Source organism: Sinocyclocheilus grahami, unplaced genomic scaffold (genome assembly GCF_001515645.1).
Source record: "Sinocyclocheilus grahami isolate Dianchi unplaced genomic scaffold, SAMN03320097.WGS_v1.1 scaffold46.1, whole genome shotgun sequence".
NCBI classification, from domain to species: Eukaryota; Metazoa; Chordata; class Actinopteri; order Cypriniformes; family Cyprinidae; genus Sinocyclocheilus; species Sinocyclocheilus grahami.
Genome location: NW_015505225.1, coordinates 691,718 through 711,305, shown reverse-complemented (window position 1 = coordinate 711,305; position 19,588 = coordinate 691,718). Strand labels below are relative to the sequence as shown.

Below are 19,588 nucleotides of genomic sequence, written 5' to 3'. Positions count from 1 at the left end.
GAAATGTAACGCCCCTTACCATAATCGCGAGCTTCATCTTTCAAAATAAATGTAAAGACAGAGCCCGAAAGGGGAACAGAGTCACGTCTCTCTCTCTCTCTCTCTCTCTCTCTCTCTCACACATACGCGCGCACGCACACACGATGTGCAAAACTCATAGCCTACTTGATAATGTCAGATCGCACATCATTAAAACAACACTTACCGTATTATAGCAGATAACGTATGCTGTATATCGCACACCACAGACTCGACTTGAGTGGAAAATGAAATCATCCACGGTTGTGCGCACACTTGTTTGCATGAGCAAAGGTGTTTTTAGGAGTCTAACCTGACCGCCAGACCCCTGATTCATCAAACCTTCTTTCCTGCAGTCCGTGTTCTTCTGACTTCTGACTATTTTGTAGTAAGTAACGAATATGCTTCTGGGAAATGTAACGGAGTAAAAGTAAAAGTTGGCTGGAATATAAAAACTCAAGTAAAGTACAGATACTCCCAAAAAATACTTAAGTAATGTAACGAAGTATTATTACTTTGTTATATTACACCACTGAATGTAATGCGAACATTTTTCCATATTTGTTCTGTTCTGAACAAACAGACTGTTTCCCTGAGGCTCTATTGAAAGATTGCTTCTGGTAATATCACAGAGTTCTGTTTAGAAAGCTGTTGTGCAGGTTGGAAAAGCTGCCAAATGTTGTCTGGGAACATGGTGTAACAACAGTGTGATGGTTGCCATGGATGATTTACTATAATTTTGTACTGAAAATGTAGATACTTGGTGGGGCACCATAAATCATGCCCTCTCAACAAATATTATTATTCTATTAAACTCAGATTCCAGGTAAGGTTATATGCCTCACTCAAGGTCAATGTGACACTACACAAACAAGTACCATGGCAGGCTTACAGTAACCAGTCATTTTTGTTACGCAATGCACCACTCAGATTTGACTCAGTGGCCTTGATAGTAAACTGAATATTTAAACTTTAAGCTTATCTGGATATTTTTCTAAACTTTACACATCAGACATTACATTTTAGGGTTCACTCAGTACAATGGATTATCTACTATATGATACCACTATAATTGGGTAAATCATTACAATATCTATCCATCTATCTATCTATCTATCTATCTATCTATCTATCTATCTATCTATCTATCTCTAGTTAGATAGATAGTTAGATAAATAATCATATACATAGAATAATAATTATCTACAAAAATATCTACTACTTAAAATCCAAGATTACTCATATATTTACTCTTTATTTTAAAAGGCTATATATCTTAAATTGAAAGTAAAATCCAAATAGTTACCATTGACAACAAGAAAAAAAATATTAAAACACTGTTTTAGTTTTGGAGTTGTTACATTAAATGATCATCATTCATTTCGGATGTCTTTATTAGCCTGTGAGTGATTCAAAGCCCAAATTTAGCCCAAATTCTGTGTATTTCTGCATTTTCTTCAAGCTTACCTACACTATGATGAGCATGTAGCTTTCCTTGTGTAAGCCCATGAATAAAGCGGCCACTACAAACACTTCCTAGGGAAAGGTCTGCATGTAAACTTTGACTCTTTCTCTCAGTGAGCCAACCACAGCTCTGGCACAAGAGCCACATTACTGGATGGAATTAGTGTGAAATGCAGGTTACCGGTCATAATCCAAAGATTAAACTAACCTTTTACTTTGATCAGGAGTTTGGGTTACAAGTGAACAGACAGCAAAACATGTGGCCGAGCCAACGAGATCAAAGGTTTGAGAAGCATTGTTTGTATTTTGGCATATTACGCTAGAGTTTACACTGCAAAAAATGCTTTTCTAGCTTAGAAAAGCATTTTTTGCAGTGTAGGAACTGTGACTAAAGTCACTGTTTCAGCTGAATCTCAGAGTCGCCAATCAATAAGTCACCCAACCCCCAAATCTACGGCCAGAGCTACCAAAACAGGCGCGCACACACTCAAACGCACAAAAGAGGGTTTGAACATAAGAACAATGTGAGAAAGAGAAGAAAAAACACCCTCAGGGCGTCAAAGGTCAGAAGTTTGACCCGACCCTAAAGAGTTGACCCGTATAGCCGTGATAAGGGCTGAAAGAGTCCTGTCTTTGCCTGATAGCAGGCTTTGGGGTGAAAAGATACTAGAGGGCTTAAAGTCTTGACCAACTGGATTCCAGAGGTCCGCGGAGATGACAGAGGTTTAAAGATCACTGGGTGGCCGTAGTCTTGTGGGACAGGAAGGGCTTGAAGAGCTAATGAAGCTTGACCAGGGCAATGCTCTCTGAAAACATATCTTCTCCGGAGGCTGGGTTATCCATTAATGGGCTCAATGTGTTTTTTCTTTGGCCCTTTCCACACTGTGGATCATTATAAATGTCACGCTAATCTTTCAGTGAATTCATGATCTATCACTAGAAGCTATCTTTACAAATCTATTATAAGATAGTTCATTTAATACATGCATTTCCAGAAATTTCAGCATAAATCTAACAAAAGTTTATTTTTGCTTCTCAAGTAAATGTATTATATAAATCAAAATACATATTTAAATCTAAATATAAGAAATCTCAGATATTGTATTTATTTAATCTATCTTTGTAAAAAACCTTGGATTTCAGAAAGCCATTATAAAACGTATTACTGGAAAACTAAAATGTTGATTAAAATACAAAACATTATGACATTATCTGCAATAATCCCAAATCAGGTCTTCCAAACTTCCTGTCCAGAAGGGGCATATACAGTGTCCTCCCAGTAGACTACTGGTATGTAGTTAGGGCTGCTGTTGTAGTTAACCAGAGGATAAAGGGAGAGGCTGTGTAAACAAAAGATCTCCTGAAGCAACAGTTGAAAAGACAATAGATGAGCTCTGAAGCCCGGTGTGTGAAAGACACTCATTATCTCTGTGCTTCAGTCTCTTTGCTATTGAAGTGCCTTATGTATACACTATCATTCAAAAGTTTGGGGTTGGAAGTTTTTGAAAGGAATTTAGTATGCTCACCAAGGCTCATTAATTTGCGCACTCATTTTCTTTGATCAAAATCACAGTAAAAATTGTGAATTTTTTACAATTTAAAATAACAGCTTTCTATTTGAATATAGCAAAGTTGAATTTTCAGCATCATTTCTCCAGTCTTCAGTGTCACATGAACCTTCAGAAATCATTCTAATATGCTGACTTGCTGCTCAAAAAACTTTTCTTATTATTATCAATGTTGAAAAAAGTTGTGCTGCTTAATATTTCTGTGGAAACTGTGATACAATTTTTGTCAGGTTAGACGCCATGTTTAATATAATGAAACAAGGCTGTGAGGGATAGACTTACAGTCTCTAAAACGGAACACACTGTATAAAGCTCCTAGATCACACCTTTCAAAAGGTGTGATCTAGTGTGACCTTTTTGGTTTTTGTCTCCTGAAAATAAGCTGAACAAGCGGTATGTTGTGAAGCAACAGCACAGTCCATTGAACGCACTGTACTTCTATCCCTCACAGCCTCCTTTTCATTCCTGTCAGAAATTAAACATGGCGCTAACCTGACTTAGGTCTATAGAAAGATCAAAGTAACTCTTGAAATCTTTTGCAACATTACAAATGCTTTTACTCTCACTTTTGATCAAAAAAGTATATCTTTTTTTATCTTACCCCAAACTTTTGAATGGTATAGTTTACACAAAATATTAAGCAGCACAACTGTCTTCAACATCAATAATAAGAAATCAGCATATTAGAGTGATTTCTGAAGAATTGTGTGACACTGAAGACTGGAGTGATGATCCTAAAAAATTTTCCATACAGTGAAGTAATCTTATATACAGTCATGGCCAAAAATATCGGCACCCTTGGTAAATATGATCAAAGAAGGCTGTGAAAATTAATCTGCATTGTTAATCCTTTTGATCTTTTATTTAAAAAATTCACAAAAATCTAACCTTTCATTGGATAATAAGAATTTAAAATGGGAGGAAATATCATTATGAAATAAATGTTTTTCTCTAATACACATTGGCCACAATTAACGGCACCCTTTTATTCAATACTTTATGAAACCTCCATTTGCCAGTTTAACAGCTCTAAATTTTCTCATATAATGCCTGATTAGAGAACACCTGCCAAGAGATCAGAGACCATTCCTTCATCCAGAATCTCTCCAGACCCTTCAGATTACCAGCTCCATGATGGTGCTTCTCCTCTTCAGTTCACCCCACTCATTTTCTATAGGGTTCAGGTCAGAGGACTGGAATGGCCATAGCAGAAGCTTGGTTTTGTGCTCAGTGACCCATTTTTGTGTTGTTTTTGAGATTTGTGTTTGGATTATTGTCGGTTGGAAGATCCAAACATGGCCCATTATAAGATTTCTAACAGAGTCAGTCACTTATTGATTTTTTATCTGTTGGTATTTGATAGAATCCATGATGTCATGTATCTAAACAAGATGTCCAGGACCTCCAGCAGAAATATAGGCCCACAACATCAAAAATACAGCAGTATATTTCATTGTACACATGGGGTACTTTTTATCCCTGTGTTCACCAAACCCATCTTGAGTGTTTGCTGCTAAAAAGCTCATTTTTTAGTTTCATCTGACCATAGAAGCCAGTCCCATTTGAAGTTCCAGTCATGTCTGACAACAGAATATGCTGGAGTTTGTTTTTGGATGAGCTAGGATCATTTTTCTTGAAACCCTCCCAAACAACATGTGGTGATGTAGGTGCTGTATGACCATTTTTTTAAAGGGTTTCTGACCCCGAGACTCAACTATTTTCTGCAATTCTTCAGCTGTGGTCCTTGGAGAGTCTTTAGCCACTCAAACTCTCCTCCTCACAGTGCATTAGGACGATATAGACAAACGTCCTCTTCCAGGCAGTTTAGTAACATTATCTGTTGATTGGAAAGTAACATTTTCTGTTGATTGGAAATTCTTAATTATTGCCCTGATGGTGGAAATGGGAATTTTCACTGCTCTAGCTCTTTTCTTAAAGCCACTTCACTAATTTGTGAAGCTCAATTATCTTTTGCTGCACATCAGAAATATATTCTTTGGTCTTTCTCATTGTGATGGATGATTAAGGGAATTTGGGCTTTGTTTTCCCTCCTATTTATATTTCTGTGAAACAGGAAGCCATGGCTGGATAATTTCATGTTCATAATCATTATTATTTGTAAGTCGCTTTGGATAAAAGCGGCTGCTAAATGACTAAATAAATAAATAAATAAAATAATCACCCTGGAGTGTTTCTAGGGGTGCCAATAATTGTGTCCAACGTGTATTTGAGAAAAACATTTATTTCATAATGATATTCCCCCCCCCCCCATTTTAAATTCTTATTATCCAATGAAAGGTTAGATTTTTGTGCATTTTTTAAATAAAAGATCAAAAGGATTAACAATGCAGATTAATTTTCACAGCCTTCTTTGATCATATTTGCCAAGGGTGCCGATATTTTTGGCCATGACTGTAGCTTTGCAAGCTACAGGAAGTAGCTCTATTAGCTCTATTTCCTCTGTCTTTCTTGACCTCTCTCTGTCTCTCAATCTCTCTCTCTGTTTGCTCTATAACAAAATAACTAATTAGAGCCATGAGCAGCGGGCCAATGCGAGTAGGGCTCTAAGATCTCCCACTTCCAGGGATTCCTAAGCAGCAGAGCTGATCTGCGTCCCCAAAGCCCCTGCACGCATCAGTCATCTCCCTGCCGCCCGCGGTGGATTGTGAGTACACATCAGCGGCAGATTAAATCCTCGGCTCGACCACGGGGCAGAAATGACATGCATGAAAGGACCGAGACCAAGCACAACGGTTCGCAGAGGTCTTAATCCAAAAGAGAGTGTGTTTGTTGCATGACTGTTGTGACGTCCAATGCTATTGCATTTATTTCAAACGGATGCTTGTGCTTAAAGTCATTCCAGAGGACTGGGAATGCTTTGGCAGGAGCATTTGGGTTAAGATTCACGACTTTGAGGCCCTCTCGCCACTGGGGCAAAAGTTTAACTGTTATTGGTATTGGGTCGCCTCACCATGACCACAGTGACCCCATGGGGCCCCAGGGCTTTCATAACATACTGTGTGCAAGTCAGATGTCGGCAGATCTTAACATCTGTCACTGTTCACAAACCAGAAAAGGGCAAGCTGAGTTTATGAACAAATATACTTGTCCCAAGTGACTGGCTAACCTACTGACCTACTGTCTGGATGTGTGGTTACTGTACAGTCATCTCAACTTTGTTACCAACAAAATGTTTTCATATTTTTATAAAATATATTTTTTTAAATGTTACTGTAAGAAATAATAAAAACTATTTTACTACTATTTACTATTTTATTTTTGTGTTCACCGTAAAAGATGTGAATCAAAATCATTGTATACAAATTAAATTTTTAACGGCTTACACATTGATTAATGGATCTGAACAAAAAAGAAGCATCATGTGTTTTAGCGCCACACTGGAACAGAGAACATCTGATAGGATGTGTTCGTCAGACCTCAGACAGGAAACCCAGGTCGGTGTCACTGGGTTCAGCATTTGTGGGAATAAATGAAAGAGTATCAGGTGTGCCGCAATACACACAACGTGTGGCCACTTTATCTGTGTCTGACAGAAGGCTAAAGTCACTATCAGACCATCTTCACCACAGAGACTAAGGAGAGCGGTGCGGGGTTATCTTCCACTCTGATAAATACAGATAAAGCTAAACCTACTGTTTGAGAGTCCCAAGTTTAAACTGCATGGCCATCAGTCAAGCCCAAACCAATAAAACTGAAATAATAATGGCCTTTGGTTGGCAAAAAAAAATGGATTTCATATGTCAACTACAGCAATAAATATTTTATTTTCACATATGGCATGACACCAGTTGGGTGTCCACCAAGTGAAAGTGAGAGGACATTCTGTGCAAAAACAAAAATGCAAAGCTGCTGCTGGCCGATCATTTTGACAGTGTCAAGCCAGAGGTTATGGAGGGAAGGTCAGGGTCAAGCTGCACTAAGCAGCCCTTTTTTTCTGCACAGGAAGACCTTGTCCTTCCACAAACCAAATAAAGGCTTGGTGTGTAGAGCTGGCAGATGTTTCTAACCTGCTCGGCACTGCTCTCAACAAGCCTGAGGAAGTACATTAAAGAGAAAGTTCACCCAGAAAGGAAAATTCTGTCATCATTTATTCACCCTCATTTTATTTTACAGTAAACCCATATGACTTTCTTTTGAAGAACACAAAGGCATTTGAGTATTTTAGTGACTACATTAAGTGGTTGCTCACACAGAATGCATTTTTGTCTCCCATTGCACTACTTTTCTATTCTTTTATGTAAACCTGTACATAAGTAAGTGCATTATAAGTGCAAACCTGTAAAACTGTAAGTGCATTTTTTCCCATTTCACTGCTTGCATCTCACGTTTTTCAACTCAAAAACATGCTGCTAGATTCTTTCTTACTTGCTTCACAATTGTGCTCGATTCTCACACCTTTTTCAGTGTCTCGGGCATGACACACATTCTAATGCTTAAGTCGAAATTAAGCTCAAATTAAAAAAATTGTGTCTTCGATATCTTGTTTTTTTGTTGTTGTTTTTACCATTCCATTGCTTGTGTTTCACATTTTTCAATGCAAAAACGCATTCTATATAGATGGCCCCTAAGACGATTCCTGTACTATATTTAAAGTCTTCTGAAACTATACAAAAGGAAAAGACTAAAATATTGATCAATTGCACATATTCGTCAATGATGCCAAATGCCACTGGTTCCTAAGTACCTTGTGATTGATTGTGATGCACAAAATTTGAATATGTGCATTTTCAATAGTGGTATGGAACACTTTTATTTTGATTTTCACCATTTCCTTTGGTCATCATTCAATTTGATTATACGGAAAAGAGCAGCATGGACATTCTTGTAAATTTCTCTTTTTGTGGTCCACAGAACAAAAAGTTATACAGGTGAATAAATGATGAAAGAATTTTAATTTTGGGGTTCTATTCTTTTATAAATATATATAAACCATCAGGAAAGCCCCAAATAACTTCACTCACCTGTGTTGATCAGCAGCTTCATTATCAGGCAGCTCCATATCACACACATCACATCTTTCTTTCTGGGTTTGGACCTCATGCTTTACATTCGCTGTGAAATCCCCAAGCTTGCTTAAGAACTCCCTCTGAATCAAGCTCTGATGGAAGAGTCCCCCATAGGCACTGAAATCCATCGACATGGCCAGGGAGGATGGCACATGTAGCGATGAGGCCATGGACACAGGCAAGGGCAGCATGCTTTCACTCTTATGGTTGGACGGGATAGAGCACAGCGAAGCGAAATGTCTATCAGCCAGACTGGCCATATTGACTAGACCCACTTGGCTGCTGTCTCCATGGGAATCAGCAGAACTATCGGCAGAGTGGAGCTCGCGGGCGCTGGTGATGACGCTACCTCTGGTCGGGGTTCCAGGAGTGTCCCGGAGCTGCCTGGAGTCATTCCTGGGGAAGCCACCATCATGTTGGTAGTCCTCATCTACCTGCATCATCTCAGTCTTGATTTTATCTAGCAATGGAGATGAGTTACCAAGGTTGTTTGAGAAACTCTGGGCCATGTTTCCTTGGAGGACAGACTGCCCCATGCTCATCAGGCCCTCTACGGCTGCTTTAGTCGGGTTGACGGTTGAAAGACCCACTTGGATGGACTCTGAAGATCTCTTATCGACCATGCTGACCAGTGCCAAGCGATGGCGATGGCCGGTGTCCTGTATGGAATGCTTTTTAGAGATAAATGTGCTCTTAAGGTACTTGATCTTGCGGTCATCGGCATCCTCGGCGCCGTTCTCGTTCATGTTCACGTCCGTGTCGTTCTCTTCAGACGCCTGAATGGTTTCCAAGATCTTCAGACATTGCTCCTCCAAGTATTCTATCTCTAAAATCTCTGCGGCGTAGAGCAGGTCGTCCAGGTCCTCCAGCTTGGCTTGGAGCGTGGCGGTGTAGGCGTACTCCAGAATCTGCTGGAAGGTCTTTGGTGAGAGGAAGTCCAGAGTGTAATGTTGGCTGTTGCGGTGGAACAGGATCTCAAACATCTTACTAGCACATGCGAGCACGGTTCTGTGGGCATGAAACTCCTGGCTGTCGACCATGATGACCACATCACACAATGTCCCAGAGAGGCGCATCTGGTTGGCCTTCTGCAGGAGCGATGTGGGATAGCTGGGGTTCTGGAGGTGGATCGCACCCATTTTAGTCAAATCCATTACATCGACGTCTACCGAACCATCTCACGGATTTGCTTCTCTCCTTGAGTGCTCCTGTAAACGTCATTCAGTCATGTCACAAAAACAAGAATGAGTACAAAATACACTCAGTCAAATGTGCAATGTTCATTCATCTCTGTTACACAGGTCATGTTAATCATCACTCAAACAGGTTAACACAGTGCTTTGAGGAAAAGTCGAAGGGGTGTTGTAGTTGTTGAATCTGTACAAAGGCACAAGACAATTGTCACAACATGTACTTAATTTTATGCAATCGCAGCGCTAGTAGTGTAAAGCTGCCAGGTGAAACTGAACCGACGGCATTCGGCACATGCTTGAGAGGAACTTGCTTTTCTGATATTGTTCTTCAGGCAAGAAACATAATTTGTTTTAATTGTACATTTAATTTTGTATTAACACTCTGGAACATTCCTACAGAAGAGAAGAATAAAAACTCACCCCAGGAGTGACATTTTAATCTGTTGTGACACGTACAGCTGCACTATAAAAAATATGATAACACCAATTGTCTAAAAACAGTTATATATTCTTTACAGATCAGCTAATACCAACACAGATTTTCATGTTTAACTGTTCAATAACAATTCACATTTTTTTCTGTCACAATGACAACTAATAACGATAGTTTAACTAGTATTATAAGCATTTTGTAAAGTCTTGGTGAAGCACAAATGGTTTTGTAAAAAGCATGAAATTATCTTTTTTTTTTAAACCTGTGATAAATCCATATTCACAGTTTTCTACTTTGGACTCAACAAATTGTGCCATTTAATTCTAGCCCTGATCAATAACTGATTAAGTAGAACAGTGTGAATATGGGTAAAACAATATATGTCAAACTGATTATGGGTCTGTCTGTAATATTAACATTTATTAATATGTATTATTATTGTTGTTGTATTATTTTGACAGAACGGACCGTCAATAATTCAAGTGAAAAATATACAAACATCTAACAAAAAGTATAAATTCCTGCAAAAAAAAATGCATTCTGCTATTATGTCAGACCACAAGATTATATTTTGTTTGTTTATTTATTTATTTTGCGCGTGAGTGAAATGCATTTCAGACAAGAGGCATTAGAATTTGTCTTAAAAAGCCTCCGTTGGTGCTAAACACTTCATTTAAGAAAGAAAGGTACGGATGCACCTTGTCCTTCATGACAAACCTGAAAAGATTGAACACTCATAACCTTTCAGCCTTCAAATCACACAAATAACCCGAAACCGTGAGTTAGTTTATTGGAACCACATATCCATCTATCGACCTTTCCATATTAAATTTACGACTATATTGCGCGTGCTAAATAAGACAGAATAAGCAACAGATCCGAGACAGCGAAGACAGTCATGTTTCCTCCGTGCAACAGTCTGTATTCGCAGTCTTTACTGCAAATGCACCTGATTGACAAGTTGTTTTAAGCAACATTCACAGCAGTTAGTTTATAAACGGAACCAATGTCATAACACTTCAAGTCTACGTGTCCCGAAAGCATAAATGAGCATGCATGATCCGTGAACACTCACAGGCGTGGGCTGTATCTTTAAAGACAAAAAAACAAGTTGCATCCTCAACGCAAAATTAACTCATTCTCGCAGCACTTTCACCAACTAATAAGCCTGTATCTAGCCAGTTTCAGCATCTGGAAGGACAATGAACGTTTAACCGGTGAAGTTATTTTCACTTACCTGCAACTGGCGCGTAAATTGAACACTTGTTATTAAGGCATCAACATACTGAGGTTCACAGGAGCCGCTTCACGCGCACAACACTCGCCGTGCGGATTCCAATCATCATCATCACCGTGACGTCAAAGCAATGGCTCGCTGTCTTCACTGAGGCGCACCAAGACGCCGCGCGCACGAACCCTATGATCGTTAGTGCTTTTAGGATGGAGCTGGTGAGGCAAACAGTACTGTGGTGCTCTATTACTGGAATTAAACTAAAACTCCTAATAGTCATTTACATAAGACTGAAAATTAAAGTATTAAGAGCAACTTACAGAGGAAAATACAGCCCGGCATGCAGTCAACTTACACTTTCCTCAGAGTATGTTTAACTTTAAAGAGCATGACTGCATTAAAAGAGCTTAGCTTGTCCATGAATGAACGGGGGGGGGAGCACAGTGCCAATGAGTCTTACCTCATCTCCCACAGTCCTCTTATCTGGAGACATGCTGCTTCATTCCCTAAACGTACAATAACAGTGAAGGATAACCCTGAGAACATCAGAGAGCCGCTGTATTTTCTTGTCTGCTTAATATTGCCACTCATCATCACAGTATGTTGTTTTCAGTTTTTGCAGAAACAGTTGAAGCACAAATACGGATGGCGGATGAAATCGTTTCATTGCATCTTAATGAAGTCGCTACATGGGTCAAAGGACAAGGATGTTCGAGATAATAAAAAGTTGTTCTCAGTGCAGTCTAATATTTATATCCATACATTTTTGAAAATATTCATGTTAAAAAAAGTATTTAATGACAAAATGCCAAGTGGTGTAACCTTAAATGGATAGTTAACATCAACCCTAAAATTCTGTGGTCATTTACTCACCCTCAAGTTATTCCACGCCTGCAAGAGATTTATTTATTTGTTATTTTTTTATGTTGAGGACAAAAGATATTCTGAAGAATGTTGGTAACCAAACAGTTGACGGTAGCCATTGACTTCCATCGTGTTGGGGAAAAAAACGTATATTAGTCAGTGGCTGCCATCCAACATTCTTCAAAATATCTTTTGTGTTCACCAGGATTATCCCTTGAACTACTAATTTACTTAAAGAAATAGAAATAGCCTACGGGCTCTTGCCAAACTCAACTTTTCATTTTTCAAGAAATTAAAAGTTTAATGGAACTTTTTAATCCAGATACACTTAGACATTATTTTAAGTCCCAGAAAACAAAAAAAAACAACAAATTCAGAAATGGCAAAAAGTTGTTTGCAAATACATGTATTAACTGAATTTAATGCATATTAAATGCAAATAATACATATGTTAGTGTTAAGTATGTTTATATGAAAGCAGGTGCAGTCATGTTGTGACCTCGTCAACTATCATTTGAGGCTTATGAAATAGTGCCACCTGCTGGCCAAGTTAAATTATTGATAAGTAGGTACTTTCTCCTTTCTGTCTGGTTTGGAATTTTAATCAGGATACAATGCATACATTATACATGTACTCCAGAATGACACTTAAAAAAATATTAATAAGTAACCCATTTTCCACTACCACGTCTCTTCCCAAGAGTTTCTTCAGAACCTTTCTGCCATTTTAATTTCCTTTTTGATGACAGTGTTGGCCAATAACAAGTCACCAAAGATTTATTGTAGCAACAATAACCATAGAGGCTATTATTTTGGAGAGTATCCTGGCTACCATATTTGTGGAAACAGATAAACATTCTTACATTTGTTTGTAATGCTTCAAATGAAAGCGAGTGTTAATCTGAAGGCATTTTTAAAACAACACAATGTTGACCTTTACAAATCTACCAAATAAAAACATGTAGAGGAGTTAATATATTTACTTTTAGGTCAGATTCTCTAAGCATGATATTGCACAAACACAACAAACGAAGAGAATCTTTCATGTTTTCATGAGTTTAATTAAAATGCGTAAGAACAACACAATTTACATGTTCTTTGCTTTTCATTATAAAGCTCACCCATTATTACTGCTATTTTATGGGTCAAATCCCCATATACATGAAACGACTTACAGTTTTGGGGCAAACTGGCAGTGAACAACTGAACAACTTGTGTACAATGGGCAAACAAAATTATCTTTCATTCTCTCCGAAACATTATAGAAAGCATCGAAATCATGAAAACACCCAGAACCGACAATCTTCACTATTTCTCCACCAGATTGCCATAAACTGAGGTCGTACAGTTCAGGCCAGTCTTGTTTAACATCAGACATGGGGCAAGCAGACAGTCATGCAATGAGTGATGATATAAGAACTCTTCTCAGAGTCACGTGTCCTATCAGTCCAGTTTCATACAGGACTGTTAACATACCTCATGTTATAAAAGGACAATCAGCGGTTGCTGCAAAGCTATGCAAATTTTCTTGAAGAAAAGAAAGACGACAAAGATAACAATCACAGTGCACAAGCTTACAGGTGACAGTGTGAAACATTTCTCAAGAGGTACAAGGTATAAAAATGAGCAGATATTTTAGTTTAAGTCGATGCTTTAGGAGCATGTCAGAAGAATGATTTAATGTATAAATCCCAAATATTAGAAACACACGATAATTGTAAAAACTGATCCAATAAAGACTTCAGTAGTGAATCAAATGGCTTGTTTGAAATCTTTATCAGACTTTCGGTCATATAACAGTATGTTAAAATATCTTACGATATTTTTTGTCTTCACATAACTGCCATTACAAGTTATCATCCAACAGTTAAGTGGAAATAAAATATGATATTCAACTTTTGTCGCATCAGTCCACAGAATATTGATAATCAAGATATTTTTTGGCAAATGAGAGACGAGCCTTTGTGTTCTTTTTGGTCAGCAGTGGCTTTTGCCTAGGACCTCTCTCATGGATGCCGTTTTTGCCCAGTCTCTTTCTTATTGTTGAATCATGAACACTGACCTTAATTGAGGCAAGTGAGGCCTGCAGTTCTTTAGATGTTGTTCTAGGTTCTTTTATGACCTCCTGGATGAGTCGTCGTTGTGCTCTTGGAGTAATTTTGGTCGGCCGGCCACTCCTGGGAAGGTTCACCACTGTTCCAAGTTTTCTCAATTTGTGGATAATGGCTCTGACCGTGGTTTGCTGGAGTCCCAAAGCCTTAGAAATGGCTTTATAACCCTTTCCAGACTGATACATGTCAACTCTTTTGTTTCTCATCTGTTCTTGAATTTCTTTAGATCGCAGCATGATGTGTTGCTCTTTAAGCATGCTTCACTTTGTCAGACAGGTTCTATTTAAGTGATTTCTTGATTCAACAGGTCTGTCAGTACTCAGGCTTGAATGTGGCTTGTGAAATTTAACTCAGCTTTCTAAAATAATGTGGTTAATCACAGTTCTTTCATGATTTAACAAGGAAGGGGGAAATTAATTTTTAACGTAGGGCCAGAAAGGTTTGGACAGCTTTTTTCCCTTAATAAATTAAATCATCATTTAAAAACAGCATTTTGTATTTACTTGCATTATCTTTGTGTAAAATTACAATTGGTTTGATGATCTGAATCTTTTAAGTGTGACAAATATGCAAAAAGTTTAAAAAACAGGAAGGGGGCAAAAACCTTTTTTCACGGCACGGTACACTCTTAAAAATAAAGGTGCTTCAAAAGGTTCTTCAAGCGATGCCATAGAAGAACCATTTTTAGTTCCACAAAGAACCATTCAGTCAAAGGTTCTTTAAAGAACCATCTCTTTCTTAACTTTTTGTAATCTGAAGAACCTTCTTTCGCCACAAAGAACATTTTGTGAAACAGAAAGGTTCTTCAGATGTTAAAAGTTCTTTATGGAACCATTTAGACAAAAAGGTTCTTCTATGGCATCGTGAAGCACCTTTATTTTTAAGAGTGTATGTAGCATTCTTATTTATTTGTTCTCCTGTAGTTTTTTTGTCTTTTTGCTTGTAATTAGTTTCTTATTCTTTATTAATCGCTGACTGTTTACTTGTCTTCAGTGAGCTTGAGTTTTAAATTTTTTTATTTAGCCTAGTATTAGTTTTTGGTGATATTGACAATGGTGATGAGAATTATGGAATTTCTATGGTATCACAAATTTTGATATCATAAAGACCTTATTTAAAGCAAAAATAACTACTGTGATATATATTGTTATTGTGAAATAAAATTACTCATAGTGATATAAAATTCTGGTCATATCGCCCACGCCTAATCCCAATGATATTGTTCCTTCGTGTTTTGTGTTTTGGACTTCCCTATTCTCATAAGAATATTTACAGTTATAGTTATCTTCATAGTTATTTTCATTGCTGTGAACAGCCCTTTATTCCCATGTTTGGAATGATATATAGTTGAGTAAATGCTGGAATTTTCATTTTTGCCGCAACCTTTAAATGACTACACTCTTAAAAATAAAGGTGCTTCAAAAGGTTCTTCAAGCGATGCCATAGAAGAACCATTTTTGGTTCCACAAAGAACCATTCAGTCAAAGGTTCTTTAAAGAACCATCTCTTTCTTACCTTTTTGTAATCTGAAGAACCTTATTTCGCCACAAAGAACCTTTTGTGAAACAGAAAGGTTCTTCAGATGTTAAAGGTTCTTTATGGAACCATTTAGACAAAAAGGTTATTCTATGGCATTGTGAAGCACCTTTATTTTTAAGAGTGTACATCTAAAGAATGCATGCACATTCACTGATTCAGATGACCACATGCAGTGAAATTACAACAAACAACTTACAGCCACAACAAACACACACAAACAAACTGAGAGAACATCTAGAGAGCATCTAGAGATCCATACTCGTCCTGTGCTGGAACAGATGGGCCACTGGAGCCAGCTGTCCCTACAGCATGTAACCCATCCTGAGGGACGTCTGTGTCTGGTGCCAGTGGGAGCTCTCCATCAATCTCATGTTCATGATTCACTAAGGGCATCGCGACGCTGTCCTGTGGGCTGATGGGATTTAAAGTGGCATGAGACTCGGGCGACTCTAATTCGTTTTCTGTGACTTTTGAGCTTACAACATCTGGTTGGACAACGCTGTGAGGGGAAGGAGGCACTGGGACTGGTTCTTCTGAAGGGACCACTGGAGGAACCTCAGCTTGTGGCTCTGGGGAATCACCCAGGTCTACCAGGAGAGTAACATTAGCCGGGTCGGGAGACGGAGTAGATGAGATGGAGGGTTTGGTGTGAGATTTGGGCGTGCTTCTGTTGGGTGGTGTCATGTGGAAGGGGTTAGGAGGGTCAGAGGGAGGTGCTGTGATGCTGGAGGTGAGAGTGGTGCTCTCGCTAACTGGGCTGCTCTGGCTAAGGTCAAAGGTGTCAGTGACTGTGTCGGAGTTAGAGGGCACAGAAAGAGGCAAGTCCACCACCGCGGCGGCAGTTTCCGTAACTTGCCTGTGAGAAGAGGGAGAGAACAGAGACACAGACGGGTGATGTCGACACAGAGGGGGAGACATTGAGGGAGAGGCACCAAATCACTGCAGGTATGTGGTTATAACACATATGCAATACTGATTTGAAATGCAGTATTGCATGTATTACAAGAGTGGTGTTACACTTAATGGTCACTAGAGGGAGTACTTGATTTAAAATAAGAAATATGGTGGGCCCAGGTCTACCAGGAGAGTAACATTAGCCGGGTCGGGAGACGGAGTAGATGAGATGGAGGGTTTGGTGTGAGATTTGGGCGTGCTTCTGTTGGGTGGTGTCATGTGGAAGGGGTTAGGAGGGTCAGAGGGAGGTGCTGTGATGCTGGAGGTGAGAGTGGTGCTCTCGCTAACTGGGCTGCTCTGGCTAAGGTCAAAGGTGTCAGTGACTGTGTCGGAGTTAGAGGGCACAGAAAGAGGCAAGTCCACCACCGCGGCGGCAGTTTCCGTAACTTGCCTGTGAGAAGAGGGAGAGAACAGAGACACAGACGGGTGATGTCGACACAGAGGGGGAGACATTGAGGGAGAGGCACCAAATCACTGCAGGTATGTGGTTATAACACATATGCAATACTGATTTGAAATGCAGTATTGCATGTTTTACAAGAGTGGTGTTACACTTAATGGTCACTAGAGGGAGTACTTGATTTAAAATAAGAAATATGGTGGGAAAAAATGTGTTTATGTTATGGTGGGAGTATGTAGGAAAAACGAGCATGAGGCCAAAGACAACATGAAATCAAAATGAATTGTTTAAACTCTCAATAAATGTCCTTAGACTTATTGTAAACAATCTGCCTGAACACATAATTCTAAACAATAATAAAAAAATAATTGTTTTTCAACAACATATAGGTCTCAAATGGTGTACGGATGACTAATAACATAATAGCCCACTTTTTTATGATTTGTTCATGGCTTTTTGCTTTTATTTGATAGGACATTGGATAAGCGACAGAAAAATTCATTGAAAGAGAGGGGGAACAGGACCCTATGTCAGACTCAGAATGTATCATCACATTATGGATGTTATAGCTGCTGTACGTAATATTTTATAATACTGTCATCCCATGCATAAAGATGCACTTTTAAACTATTTTAAATAGGTACGGTTTTAAATTTTTGTCCCTTATGCTTACCAAGGCTGCATTCATTTGATCAGATACACATTAAAACAGTAATACTGTGGACATAATATTACAATAAAAAAGTCTTCCATTTTATTATATTTTAAAATGTAATTTATTTCTGTGATAGCCAAGCTGAATTTTCAGCAGCCATAACTCCGATCTTCAGTGTCACATGATCCTTCAGAAATCATTTTAATATGCTGATTTACTGCTCAAGAAACATTGTTGAAACCAAGATACTTTTTTTCAGGATTCTTTGATGAATAGAAAGTTCAACAGAAAAGCATTCATTTTGAAATAGAAACCTTTTTTAACATTATGAATGTCTTTACGGTCACTGTAATGTTACTGTTTTGTACATTATTAATGCATAATAAATGCATAATATTATTAATGCATACTTGGCTAAATAAAAGTATTAATGTTTAATTTTTTCTTTCTTTTTTTTTTTTTTACTGAAAACTTCTTTGTAATGATACATTTACACCACTAAGTGTCAGTATAAGTTCAAGGAAACGTGTTTGAAAACAGTTTATATTTTTCACAATTCCACACTGCAGCTTTAAATGCATTGCAAAATGCTGTTTCATGTTGTCTTTAAGTTTAAAAAAAGAAGATAGATATTGGAGGTGGATTCAAATGGTTATATTTAGGGTGTAGGAAACACTGATTTAATGGCACTGCATATGTTCTGTGATTATGTGATTAAGTGATTGAGTACTATCACATAACACTGAGCTTACTCTGGTTCGGTCAGTGGCGTGGTCTCATTGGGCTCAGGATGGCCTTCTGCGTCGTGATTGGCTGTGGCCTCTTCCTCTGTCCTCACTTCTACAATGGGCTCTTTAGACACATCTTGACTGCATGCAAAGAGAAAGCACACACATCTGCTCATTATACAGCAATGAGTAGAGTTTGATGAGGTCACTAAAGTCGTGGCATAAGAGAAGCTCTTGTTTCTTTCAGAGGTTGGAGAGCTTTAATAAAACAGCATATGACTGAAAATATTCATGCTTAACATTCATACGCTTTACAATGCAGGGCCCTTGACAGCTCTCGATGTGCAATATGAGTTGATTATATATAGTGCAAGAGCGTTGTGGATACTCACACAAAGGCAGCTTTGCCTGTCTCTATGTCTTTGCCCTTGGTGCCTTGCCCAGGTTTACCGCAGATGCACATGAGGATGCCACACTTGTTGAGGAAGCAGCAGGTGGCGTCCACGATCAGCAAGAGCAGCACACACACCAGTATAAGAATACCAACAATTACTCCAGTGTTCAGGCCCGTCCCCTCTTCCATGGAGTCTTGAGGAGAAACAGGAGAGATACAGACAAAGACATCGAGCAGGAGGATCATCAGCCCACAAATTACATACAATGTAACAGTCAAGCAAGCATGAGTTATTTTCAGATCATAAGACTATCAGGATTCAGCAAAGACAATTGGTGAATGCAACAAGGCAAAGCTAACAACTCCACCTTCAGATGTAATTGTGCACTCAATAAATATAATACACAAGTTTGTACTTAAAGTGATAGTTTAGGTTTTTTTCATCATTTACAAACCCTCATGTCGCTCCAAATTGTTAAACTTAGTTTCTTAAGCTGACACAAAAGATATTCTGAAGAATGTTTACAACCAAACAGTTTTGGTTCCCATTGAGTTCCAATGTATTCAAAAGTCAATGGAAACCAAAACTGTTACTAACATTCTTCAAAATGCCTTCTATGTATCAGCATAAGAAAATAAGTCATAGAGGTTTGGAATGACATGAGGGTGACTAAATGATGATACAATCTTGGGCCTTCATCTTTCAATCCTTTATGTTTATTATTGACCACCAGAAGTAAAAAAAAACACTTACCCATAAACACCAAGTGATAGTTAAGATCATGGTGATATGATGGCAACTGGCACAACATAAATGCTATTTATTATGACAGATTAGAGTCTTAGTGTGTCATTGCAAATTACACATACACCACTGTTTTAAAGGGGTCATATGATGTTGCTAAAAAGATGTATTGAAATGTGTTTATACAGTTTAAGGTAAAAAAAACCACATTATTTTCCACATACTGTATATTATTGTTTCTCCTCTATGCCCCGCCTTTCTGAA

General features: G+C 38.4%; 1 protein-coding gene across 1 annotated transcript in view; it reads right to left on the bottom strand.

The window, feature by feature from the left end:
- LOC107582577 (zinc finger and BTB domain-containing protein 16-A-like) overlaps positions 1-11,259 on the bottom strand; it is a 65,880-nt gene extending 54,621 nt beyond the window's left edge. Inside the window, exons 1-2 of the mRNA XM_016268474.1 lie at positions 10,941-11,259; positions 8,033-9,285 (exon numbers count right to left, since the gene is read on the bottom strand). Coding sequence (XP_016123960.1) covers positions 8,033-9,231 — 1,199 coding nt within the window. The 5' untranslated portion in view covers positions 9,232-9,285; positions 10,941-11,259. The remainder of the gene's footprint in view (positions 1-8,032; positions 9,286-10,940) is intronic.
- Positions 11,260-19,588: the final 8,329 nt, after the last annotated feature.